Source organism: Sinocyclocheilus anshuiensis, unplaced genomic scaffold, assembly GCF_001515605.1.
Source record: "Sinocyclocheilus anshuiensis isolate Anshui unplaced genomic scaffold, SAMN03320099.WGS_v1.1 scaffold759, whole genome shotgun sequence".
Taxonomy (NCBI): domain Eukaryota; kingdom Metazoa; phylum Chordata; class Actinopteri; order Cypriniformes; family Cyprinidae; genus Sinocyclocheilus; species Sinocyclocheilus anshuiensis.
In genome coordinates, this window is record NW_015551052.1 from 88,281 (window position 1) to 101,375 (window position 13,095).

At 36.9% G+C, this 13,095-nt stretch overlaps 1 protein-coding gene across 1 annotated transcript; it reads left to right on the plus strand.

The window, feature by feature from the left end:
• The first annotated feature begins 4,429 nt into the window (after positions 1-4,429).
• p2rx3a (purinergic receptor P2X, ligand-gated ion channel, 3a) lies at positions 4,430-12,858 on the plus strand. The gene is made up of 12 exons (XM_016451767.1): positions 4,430-4,563; positions 5,024-5,159; positions 5,243-5,314; positions 5,411-5,480; positions 5,612-5,708; positions 5,844-5,921; positions 6,335-6,476; positions 12,022-12,158; positions 12,233-12,326; positions 12,410-12,475; positions 12,555-12,632; positions 12,715-12,858. The coding sequence occupies exons 1-12, from the start codon at positions 4,430-4,432 to the stop codon at positions 12,856-12,858; spliced, it is 1,248 nt and encodes a 415-aa protein (XP_016307253.1).
• Positions 12,859-13,095: the final 237 nt, after the last annotated feature.

Sequence of the window (13,095 nt, forward strand, 5' to 3'; positions counted from 1 at the left end):
CACAGTATAAAAACCATTACGCCTATGGAGAGTCCCTACAAGGATAGATAATCAGACTGTGTGTGTACCTGGTATTTATCACGTTATGGGGACCAAATGTCAATGGACATTTTTGAGGTCCCCATGAGGAAACAAGCTTATGAGTTTTTTTGAGAAAATAAAAATGCACAAAGTTTCCTGTAAGGGGTAAGTTTAGGGGTAGGGTTGGTGTAGGGCAATAGAAAATACAGTTTGTACAGTATAAAAACCATTACGCCTATGGAGAGTCGGGTTGCCATGGTAACCAGTGGCCTGTGGTCATTCGCAGACATCCTGGCGCCCAGTCTATTGGGTGAGGGGTCTGTGACGACTTGTTAATCTAATGAATAACTGATTTGTTAAATCAAATGAAAAATTGTGTTTTTGATTGGTCCAGACGCTACAAAACATACTGGTTGAGAAGAAGCGGTGAGGAAGTGCTGACAATAAAATTTATGCTCGGTTGATTGCATTTGTGGCATAATTAATTTTCAGTTAAGCACATTCAATGGAAGTGAATGGTCAATCTTTAAAATAGTGCTTCAATCGTACAGCCACAGTTTGTAAACAACATCAACATGTTGTCAAGGAAATTTTCCACACTGACACCATGCTAAGACAACGTAAATCTAATATAACTGTAAAATTATTTAAACAGAATTACAGCTCAAATAATATGCCAGTTTTAATAAAGGAACTAATGTACATGATTTAATGAAATTGTAAACTTAGCATTTCAGCTTCTAAATCCTACAAAAAATGGTTTCATTGTAGATCATATGTTCTGTGACCAAAAAAGTTTATGATTTCTTAGATAATCTTGAACACTTAAATACAATCACCAGATATAAACATCTAAATATACAGTTAGGTATAAACAAACTACACCACAGTCGCATGATTTCAACGTCACTATTACTAAACTTACGACAATTCTTTCAGTCTTTATCTACAAAACATTTTCCTCGAACGTTTGAGTTAAAATAGTTTGCGAGAGTGCAGTTATAAACACACATGAGTAGATGAGTTTACCTGTTCATCATAGTGTTTTAATCAAAAACCCACTGATTTCAATATTATGATGGATCCAGAAGTGCTAAAACGCAACTCATTTCTGGCGACAAAAACATGTCACACACATTTATGAAACAATACTATGTCACAGAAACTGTGGATAGAGGTTAACTTGCATTGAGCGCAGAGCAGTCTTTCAACTGCCTAAAAGTTTGAGGATTTTTCAGTGTAGCTTATCCTGGAATTGGGGGAAATTAAACCCCATTATGTTCTTAATGAACCCACTTAGAAAGTTCCTAAGGCATCGTCCCGACACATGCCCTGCCATCTAAGATGACTCAACCAATCACCCTTTCTTGCCAAATTCAAGCAAAATGGCTTTGTTAGAACTGAAAGGCAAGTAAATAAACCCCATCAGGGGTATAAAGTACCAGTAATGGCCTACAATGAGAGCCTGTGGCTTTTAATACAGCATGAGACTTTCATGGTGAAGATATGCGGTCTGTCAAAAGCAAAGGGAAGTTGAAAAGAAGTTGTGGTTTTTAATATGATAGAGGGGTAAGAGACGGGTGGAGCCTGTACTGGACGGTCTGGATGTAAGTTGAAATCGAATGGTGCAAGTTTCATTAAATTCACTGTAATCTCAGTGTTGCCTTTTAAAAATGGTTTAAAATGCAATTAAAATATCATATTTACAAAAATCGCCTGTTCTTTGAGTAAATATATTTAAAATAGAAAAAAATTATTAAAATAATCCATCTTATCCCATCCTCACTCTCTCTGTCAAACTCCTGTTTTGTCTCCTGGGTGCCGTTGTATGTCCTCTTTGAAGGAAAATCAATTTTGTGCCATGTGTGAGAGTGGATAATGCCAGTGCTCGACGATGTTCATGACTCTGGCATCTGTAATTTATGGGAAGTTGTGTCCACTCAAGGACGTTTCTCTGAAAGCTTTCCATTTGGAGATGACGTGACGTCGTAATTGACCACAAACATAATGGGCTCGCATTAGTGATGAGGAAATGCGATCTTCACTTTAAGCGTACACAGTTTGCAAACGACTCCAGAAATTTCCTAGTAGACCAGGGAATCAGTAAATATGGGTTACAGTGTTATGGAAAATAGGGTTTTTTAAAATCACTTTGATCCTATTTTTACTTTAAGTGGTACATTTTAATTGACAAATACTTTGTCAATATAGAGCAAGATACTCTGCAAGAGAAATGAACTAATAGATATATTTGTGTACACAAGTCAGATCAGAGAAGTAGACATAACAGAAAGAGTCGGATGTGAGCCACGGCTGCCAAATTACGGTAACACCTCAGTCTGAAAATATCAACTATTTAGTCACAGTGAAATAGCATGTTTGCCAGGAAAACTGATCTCCAGACTATAAAATACAATAGCAAATGGAAAATGGCATTATTGTACACAAGAGAAATGTAAATATTTTTTATTAGGTGACAATTTTGTATTTGTACAACGTGAATGAATAGGAATGTTAAACACTACACATATATTTCGATGGGACCCAAAAACATGAACAAAATGGGACTATTATGTGTTTATGTAGTTATCAGTTCATGTTTTATGTATTTCGTTCAGTAATTGACCACTCATAAAGACCTGCCCCATTAGTTACTGTTGCAACGCCTGACAAGCCATGCCTCTCTCATGCGACACATGTTCTCATGCAGTAAAAAATACATCGTGGAGCAAAGAGGAAACTGACAACGTGCTGACAGACAATACAGAGCAGGTTACAAAACAATAAATACCATTTTGTGGCTCTATAATGTGTCGTGACAGATCGCTGTGATGCCTCAGTTCAAGCGGCACGTGAACCGATCATCTCTTACTCATTACTAGTTATAGCACAAAATAAACATGAATGAATATCAGAAGGTGTCTTGTTTCAACCATGGAAAAAACGTCAATACACACCATTTTTCAAGTTGTTCAAATAAAAAAAGTGTCTCTATACTGTAACTTGCTTCATTCAGCACCTCTAAGGATGATTTCTATCTTGTGTTATCTTATTATGTATTGCATAATCTTATTATGTTTTGTTACAATTACAAAATACAAAGAAGATTATTCTGTTGAGTTTTCTGTGACGAAAGCATTGAATGTAACAATAATCTTTGCTTTAAATTGTCTCTAAAGGAGAATACATTGCTTGTATCAGTTGCATGGTGCCCCTTGCACATACTGTGAATCCAGCCCTGAAAACAGTAGCTATGTTTCCATCTACCAATTTTTAAGCGCATTTTGGGATATCGCATAAAGAACGCTGGATGGAAATGCCAAGATACACATAAATTCTAGAAATGCGAATAAAAAACTTATGCGATCAACTAAGTAGGATACATTTCTTATCCGGTAAGAAAACATGCGCATAAACTACGATGGAAACATTTTACCAAATAAATTCCTTAATGGGCATCAAAAAAGACGAGATTTTGCGATGGGACAACATAAAACTGGACCAACCAATGGACCAGTCTCATTGCACAGCATCTGAAATGCTAGTTTTTCTTCGTGATATTTAGCGAAAGTTAATCAGGAAGTGACGATTTTGTTCTCTTCAACTCACTGGATGGAAACCGTGCTTTATTTGCAAATGTTTTATGCGATATTCCAATTTTGCGCATACGTTTAATTCGTAACTTTGGATGGAAACATAGCTATTATAAATATTTCTATTTCAATGGAAACATATACAATCCTAAACAATAACAGGTTTTGAATGGTTGACTAGATAGCAATGCCACAAGGGTGATCAGTTTGATGTTTGTAAAAATGAACCATTTACTTGTGAAACACTTACATGTGAAAAAACATGACTGTGATTCTAATGAAAACAATGACAATGCATATTGTGACTTTGTATGTGTGATGAAAATGTCAAACAAAAGACAAAATGCAACAAAATGCAGAGTTACAATAAAGAATACATTGAATTCATGCTTTATTTAAAGTAAAAGACAATATACATGCCCTTTTGCAAGTCTAAGGCACTTTCACAAATCAACTGTTATAATTAGACATAGTAATGTGTTTATATGTATAAAAGGTTTGGTTTGTTAAAAAATAGAGAGATTTCCCTAAAATAAAGCTGGAAAGAGATTAGCAAATGAGCAGGCTATTAGGGAAACGGACAGTCAAGGCCCCTGGGGGCCACAGAGAGGAGAGGCATGAACACGAAAAGGGGAGGGAAAATGTGGTCAACATTTTTTTTCTTTATTTTTTTTTTAATACATCAAGCATAATAAGATCCCTCATTCAGCAGACGAACAGTAGTGAGGAACACACTGGTTTATCCTGCGCCGGATCTCAGCTCAAGAGTTTCTCTAGCTTACACTTGTTAATATTACACAACACACACTTCTACTATGGCTCACAGAGTCCTGCACTTCTTCGCTGACTTCTTCGTCTATGAAACAGCCAAATCGGTTGTGGTGAAGAGCTGGTCTGTTGGAATCATCAACCGTGTCGTCCAGCTGTTAATTATTCTGTATTTCATCGGGTAAGCGTTGATTATTTCCTTTGATGAACTTTGATGATGAATGTAAATGTTTTAAATGATGATATAAAAACACAATTTGGGACTTCTATCTATCTATCTATAAAATGATAGTCGATAAATTGTTTGATGATTTACATATATTATTTAATGATTTACATAAATTACTTACTGATTTGCATATACATACATAATGCATACATATATGTGTGTGTGTGTGTGTGTGTGTGTCTGTGTGTAAATAATAAATTGATAATATTCCGATGTATTATCGGAGTTATTTTAAGTATTTTTTATTGATTAAGGGAAAAACTATGGGAGTAATTGATATTAGCCTTCATATTATCCATTTAGATGATCTTTTTAGCTGATCAAATAATACAGTTTTTTTTTTAATGAATGACCTTCATAATGAACATGTTCAATCATTTATTTGTTGTTGTGTGCGTGTTTGTATTTTCAGCTGGGTGTTTATGCATGAAAAAGGACATCAGTCCCGGGACACGGGAATCGAGTCTGCGGTCATGACCAAAGTGAAGGGCTTGGGCAAATTTAACAACCGTGTGAATGACGTGGCAGACTATGTAGTTCCCTCGCAGGTCAGCAAATGTCCATTTTAATGCTGAAATATGAAACTATGCATTTCATAATCCTGGGTGAACATTTCTGCACATTTTTTCAGGGTGGTTCCTCCTTCTCTATCATCACCAGCATGGTCATCACAGCCAATCAGACTCAAGGACGATGCCCTGAGGTGACACACAAACCTCAGCTGACTTTATATACTTTAAATATGCTCTCTTATGTACTTTAACACATGCACTCTCTCTACTCTTCTCTTGTCTGTCAGACTGATCATAAGTTTAAATGCACTACTGATGATGACTGCATGGCAAAACTGGACTCAAATTTAGGAAATGGTGAGTTCATTGTCTTTTCTGAGATCAGTATTACTAATACTCATTATACTTCAATGCATAATTATATAGTAGTGATTGAAGCATGCTAATACTTTCTAGATTGCTTCAGATGCATGTCTCCTTTATCTCAGGTATTATAACGGGCACATGCTTGAACGATACTAGTGGCACAACAGGATGGTGTGAAATTCAAGGCTGGTGCCCTGCAGAGGATGACAATGTTACAGAGTAAGAAACACATGCATGAAGTGGAGCTTTTTAGATTTGTAATTCAGATATTGTACACAGAGGAGTTATCTTGTAATCCAAAATGGATTGGATTAAGCATGTGTGAGATGCATTAATTAATCTGCTCGCTCTTAGAAACTCAATGAAAGAGGTGGAGAACTTCACCATCTTCATCAAGAACAGCATTCGCTTCCCTAAATTTAACGTCACTAGGTGAGTTTCATCAATCAAAAAAACATACTGTTGTGAGATGCCATTTCTTTCTGAAATTAATCTCATTTAAATTAGGCCTGTCAGTGCAATCTAAGAATTTATCACTATTAATTATGCAAAAATGTTCACTGATGTGGAAATAGTGCTGGTGTTCATCTGCCACATAAATTTAATCTCTTGCAATGATCTTAATTTTCTAATGAAATGTGATAAATGTGATTAATTTGAGATGAAATGTGATAAATGTGATTGTCAATCATTCAATTCAAATTTGTATTTTAATTTAATTAATATACCCCCCTTTGCAACAAAGAAAGTTCAAATGGACAGAATAATAAAAACAATAATAATATAATTTTTTTAATTATGTCATTGCTTCATATGTCCTGTTTCTCACTCTCTTACCTTCATAGAGGCAATTTCCCTTCAAGCCTAAACCAGTCTTACATTCAGAGCTGTCGTTACGATCCGGTGGACCATCCGTTCTGTCCTGTCTTTAAAGTGGGAGATATCCTGAGACACATCAATCAAAGTTTGGATAGCATTACTGACAAAGTAGGTCCACTGACAAAGTAGGTCCACTCAGCTTTACCTCTCATCTGACCACTCAGTTTTCAGTTTATCAAAGAGATCTATTTCATTATATTTTGTAAACAATCCATTAAATCTCTCAGTTGACTGCTGCTGAATTGTTAGAGCAAAAGTTAATATGTCTGGTCTTGATTGGCTTGGTGTTAAACAACAGTCTGTTCTGTAACCAGAACGTGCAGTTACTGCAGAGCAATTGAGATCAGCTTCAAAACACAATATATAGAGGGACCCCTAGAGCAGGGCTTCCCAAATGAACCCTTGGGGGTTCATGAGAGAGTTGCAGGGGGTTTTGGGGACGCAGTGTGTGCTGGGTTCACTTTCTTTACATTCACATCTGCATAATTTCCAACACTTTTTGTGTACAGAAGTTAACAGCATTTCAACAATATCCCACCAAAATAAATGCTATACTGGATTTAACATATTAAATGCAAAAGGGTTTGAATGTTTGAATTTACGTTTAAATGTCATATCTCAGTTCAAATCGCATATGATAAGCTAAATAATAATAATAATAATGTAATTGATCACAATAAAATACTTATAAAACAGATTAAATATTTGATCTAACTTGCATGTCATGTGACCGTGAATATGTAAATGTGTCGTTAAATTATTTAAATATTAATTTAAAAACAGGGAACCAAAAAAAAAACAAGTAGTGCATAGAGGTTTACTGTATAGACCAATTATCGGTTTGTAAACATAAACAGAAAACCCGGGAGAGATAGCCTTTACAGCTAGAGAATTTCACGGATACGGTACAAAATAGTTAGGTTTAAAAAGATTATAAATTATATTGATTAGATGTCATTTTCCAAATGTTCTCCGCATATTACAAGAGCTTGTCACCCAGCGATAAGCACTGTTATTCAACCAAATTGACGTTAGAGAGTGCGATAATCGTACAGATCCGAAACAGGGGTGACGGTTTTTGTGGGCGGAGCCTATCTAGAGGCAGAAAATGGCGGTTTTCAAGCGGCAGTCTATGGAGCCATGGTCTGAAAAAAGCCTCTCGATCGCCTCCTGGAGGAGAAAGAAAGAATGAGGAGGCTGAGAAGCCACAGAGAAACCAAAATGAAAGAAAATGAAGCGATTCGTTTAAAATAATGAAGGGAACGAGCTAGAATTCTGAGTCATGAAGAAGTGTTTTATCTGAGGAGTGTAGGGAAAATTCTTTCTTTGTTCTGTCGTGGTAGTCCCTTGATGACACGTCATGCAGGCAGAAGTACTGCTGACACAGCTCCACGAACCTTTCCTCCATCTCATAATTCCACCTAGCAGCACCATCATCTCTCTTTCGTTTTGCCATGTTTGAAACCTGTGTATGAAAGAGCTTCTGTGCTGCTATTGGTCAACGTCACCAATGTGACAGAACTCGTCGTGGACGATGGAAAAAAATTAAACATGCTAGTCTTTCTGTCATGATGTTGTGAAGCATCGCAGATGTGGAATCGGTTGTCGTCCACTATGACACACTACACACGTGCTGAAACGATGGAATCTTGCGTCCCGACGCCCATTGTCGTTTACTAATCCCCATGACACCCTACCTCAAGCAAATCGTGGCAACATCGGGCTAAAATCGTGTAGTCTGAACCCGGCATTATTCAAAGATTGATAATTCACACTGCGTGATTGTCACTCGCGTGAACGAGCACCGATTTGCCTCCGATGTCGGGCATTTGTCGTCGATTTCACAAAACCTGTCGGTGAGTGAAAAATCAGGCTAATATCGTGCAGTGTGAACTCGGCTTAAGGGGTTCGAATGACAAACAAGTTTGGGAACCACTCAAGTTGAAGAGAGGAGCGTCATTTCCAAAAGAACATGCAGCGCTCAAGAGGTTGTTGTAGAGAGAGAAAAGGCCCCCTGGAGGAGAAAGGAAGAATGACGAGGCTGAGCTGTCCTTCGTCACACCGAAAGCAGAGAGAAGGCACAGAGAAAGCAAAAACAAAGAAAAAAGAAGCAGCAGCAATCAGTTTAAAAGGGTAAGGGAGCAAGCATGAAAGCTGAGCCTTGGACAAGTGTGTTAGCTGACTAGTGAAGGAAAAGCAAAAGCTTACAGCACCTGGTATTCCCAGGCGGTCTCCCATCCAAGCACTAACCAGGCCCGACCCTGCTTAGCTTCCGAGCCAGACTCAGGGTGGTGTGGCCGTAAACGAGAGCCGGAGCCAAGAGCGAGCGATAAAAGGAAGACACACAGACCGGCCTGCAGATGCAAGACAGACAGACCCCCTTCCCCTCGAGTGCTCATTACATTTACAGCTTTTTCATGAAATATTCCCGCCAGGGGCACCGCTAAGGGGGGGAAAGTTAGGACGATTCTAAGGGCCCACGCACTTTTGGGGCCCCCAGAGATCTGTCTTATTAGTAGTAACAGTAGTAGTAGTAATGTAATAGAAATTATTAATGAATCTACCAAAGAGTTACAAATAAAACTAAATTACGGCTTATTTCTGCATTTCCAGCAAAATTGTCCGGGGGTGGGGCAAACCGAGCCGGACGATTTGGTCAGTCGCACTTTTAAACACATTTTAGTTTTGCCATCCACCTTTTTTTTCAACGCGGAAGTAAGCCTATGCTTACTTACACATAGTAAGAAATGGTTATAAAAACTGAAACAGAAGCGAAACAAGTAGTAGGAAAGAGGAGAAATAAAAAGCAATACTTATTAAAACTAATGAAAGTAGGCCTACTATACAAGTATAAGTATTTAGTACAATGGTCCTGGAAGAAAAAGACAAGACCCGCAAATCCGTGGCCACAGAACACAGAAACACAGAAATATGAACGCAATGCACAAAGTCTCTTGTTAAGCATTTTCCTCCTGTAGAAAAACATAAACACTTAACATGGCGTAATGTATTAAGATGCTATTAAGAGATCAAATTCGATATATAGTTAATATTTAATGTACTACAAGGCAAACAGATGGCCATGAACACAATGCGCAAACTTTCACTTGTCCTCCCATACAGCAAAATGCTTAATGTGGCATAATAACGGACTATGATTGTAGACAGTTTATTCTATATGGAAAAACGCTTAACATGAAACCGTGCGTGTTGCGTTTATTCTGGGCTCACCTTCTTTTTTTTTTTATTGAACAGTATCAAGTTACACACTCATATGGGGAACAATAAAATGCATATGATCAAGCGATTAGTCAACAGAAGAGACAGACGGCTGCACGTGAGTGTCCTGCATAATACTTGTTTATAGATCTGCTGTTGGAATTATGATTAGCATACACCAGGGCAAGTCATTTATAATCTGTACATAATAGAGTTATTGTCTCCAATTATCTAGTAATAGCAATTGTTTTTTGGGTTTAGGTAGCAAGGTTATTAAACCTGTTTTCATAGTAGGTGTTAAGCTTCCTTCCTGAATGCATTCTAAAAATGCATTATATAATAATTTCCGAATATCTTTCCAAAAATGTTTTAAAAATTCAGTAGTTAATCCATCTATACCTGGTGATTTACTATTATTCATTTGTTTTAAAGCTACATCCATTTCCTCTAAAGTCAACTCATCCTCAATTAAGAATTTGTCTTCCTCATTCAGTTTACATATTTTATCTCTAATAATCACAAATAAAGAATCACAATCAGCTTTTTTGTAATTGGATTTATAAAGGTTAGAATAGAAAAGCAAAATTTCATTTTGAATTACTTTTTGATCGCCTGTTATAATTTCATTAATCTTAAGCTTACTTCTTTTTTTCTTTGTTTGTCTTTGTTTTTCAAGGCCGAAATAATATGATGAACTTTTTTCTCCGTTTTCAATCCACCGCGCTCTTGATCGAATATAAGCTCCATTTGCTTTTTCTGAATACAACTCATCTAGTTGAGATTGCAGTGACTGTAATTTTGCTGAATTTTCTGGTGATTCTTGTGTATTAACTGCCAATGAGTTTATTTCTCCAATCAGTTCCCTTTGTTTTTGTTTTCTCCTCACTGATAAAAATTTGCCTATATCAAATTATTATTTAATTATTTTGCCAACCTTTGCCACACTAAACTTAGCAATAAACAAGTTGAAAATAATACACAATAAACATGTCTGTCAAAACGATCTCAAAGGAGGCTTTTATTAAGCAAATCAAGGAGGTTGTGAACTGGCTTTTCAGTCCTGATACAAAGAAAGCTTTGTTGACTCCTGATTGAATTAATTCGAAGCCTCATGATGGTGATTCAGTGGCGTTTCAGTGTCCTGTTCATGAAATCCCTACACATCTGAATATTTGGGTTGAACTGTTCTGGAACAGTGTTGTTAATACAACTTAACCACTAGTTAAGATTTCTAGTCGTGTCCTCTTTTGGAAGGCCAAAAAAAGTAGTTTCGCTTTCACAACGAAACACACAGCGCCTTCACGACATGGCGGCGGCAACAGCAATACTACAGCGAGAATAAAAGTTACACCTTCTTCCTCTGCGTGAACATTTGGGTGGCGTTATGCAAATCTTCCCACACAGTGACATATAGATATGTGGGGGCGGGTTAGGAGATTTATCTTTTTTGCCACAGTTTTGGAAGTGTCTAAAATGATTGTACGCATATGTACAAGTCATTGGTGTTTGGCGATTAGTTTTTTTTAGTTTTATTAAGTTTTCCCAATACTTTGGGCAATATAGTGTATGTTTGGTGCGGTAAGGGGCCCAACCTCATATTCTTTCATAGGGCCCAAAATTGCTAGAGGTGCCCCTGATTCCCGCTTCAGTCAAAGTTCAGTTCAGTCCACAGCATTCGTACCAAAATGTTAAGAAAAAAATTCAACTCGTCCCAATAACGGCAAAAAAATTAAATAAATAAATAAATCAAAATTGAGGATTTAAAAGCAGAAAATGTGAAGCGTATAGTTTTATTTAAAGGGGTCATATGATGTTGCTAAAAAGAACATTATTTTGTGTATTTGGTGGACGAGTCTTAACTTTTATAAAGAATATCTCTTTGGATTTGAGACTTTAGTCTTTGCAACTTCAGGGATCTTATCTATTCACGAACAGCTTGTAACACTCCAAAGAGAAAGGAAAAATTGAAATTGCATTATATGACCCCTTTAAAAAATAAAGTTCAGCCCACAGCATTTGCATTGTGCCGTAATACTAACAAAGAAATACAAACCAAAAGTGAGTTAAATCTGATAAAACCTCCATTTAAATGCCCAGGTGTGTTTTCAAATGTGAAAATGATACGTGACCCTCTCTGTGAAATCCAGTCTCAAAATCTTATTATGAGATAACAAGCATCAAAGTTTGATTTCAACCATTAATTTCACTATGATTTCAATCTTTGTCATGGTCTACTCAGTCAATATAAAATATATCAATGTTACATTTTCACAGAAGGCCATTTACCTTATGAAGGATGATTTTATGTAGAAAGCAGTAAATCACCAAAAAATGACTTTAGCTGGGTCACATATAGACTTATATGATGAGAATGTAGGCCTACATATGAAGTAAACAATGTTGTTGTGTTGTTTGATGTGTGTTTTTGTGTCAGGGAGGAGAGATTGGTATTAACATCAACTGGAAGTGTAATCTGGACTATAATGTAACATACTGCAATCCCAATTACTTCTTCACACGCTTGGATGCTGCTTTTAAGAACAGCGTTGCCTCTAAAGGATATAACTTCAGGTAGCACACAAACACACATACTCATGCATCATTCTGTCTTTTCTGCAACTGCATCATCTTTTTGTCTCTTCCAGGTTTGCTAAATACTATCAGTCTGAAGATGGAACTGAGTGTCGAACGCTTCATAAAGCTAAAGCAATCCGCTTCGAAATAATCGTGTCTGGCAATGTGGGTAGATTGTATAGACCTCAATGCTATAAAGCAGTTTATGTGACATGGACTTGTGCGTGTCTAACTTTGCTTATTTGCAGGCAGGGAAGTTTAACACTGTGCCGTTTCTGATTAATTTGGTGACAGCTTTAACTTCAGTGGGATTGGTAAGACAATTGTGGCACACATTAATGCTGGCAAAAACATATTAGGCACATAATATCTGACTGGTGTATATTTTTGCAGGCTACTGTGTTCTGTGACATCATCCTTCTCAACTTTCATAAAGGGGCGGATGAGTACAAAGCAAAGAAATTTGAAGAGGTGCCAGAGTTGAGTTTAGTCATGTAAGTATGTAGAGATAAAATAGAGCGATGTCTTATCTTTCTGTCCTCTTCATGAACAGGTATCAGGTGTTGTGTCCAAGTCAGCAAACAACAGACTATATGAGGGAAGCCAGATGGCAATCAAAGCATTGGAGAAGAGCTCAAATGACTCAGGGACCTTTTCTATCGGACGACAGGAGTCACACAGCCCGCCAAACCAATGAGACTTTCAAATAATAAGGATTTGTGATTTTATGCAACAGTATACAGTAACAGTCAAGTAACAGTATACAAATCATCGTTTGTTTTAAGTCTGTGAACCTTTAGGGCTTGGTTTGATCAAACAAATTTAAATAAAGGCTTTCTTCAGTCAACCACAAACCCTGAGAAAACACACATCTATACATATACACTACCAGTCAAAAGTCTGTACACACCTGATCATTATTATTATTTTAGAA

Coding starts and splice junctions, on each gene's coding strand:
- p2rx3a (XM_016451767.1), top strand. CDS start 4,430: ATGGCTCACAGAGTCCTGCACTTCTTCGCTGACTTCTTCGTCTATGAA. Junction 5,709..5,843: donor GAGGATGACAATGTTACAGA/GTAAGAAACACA, acceptor GCTCGCTCTTAG/AAACTCAATGAAAGAGGTGG. Junction 12,159..12,232: donor TCTAAAGGATATAACTTCAG/GTAGCACACAAA, acceptor TGTCTCTTCCAG/GTTTGCTAAATACTATCAGT.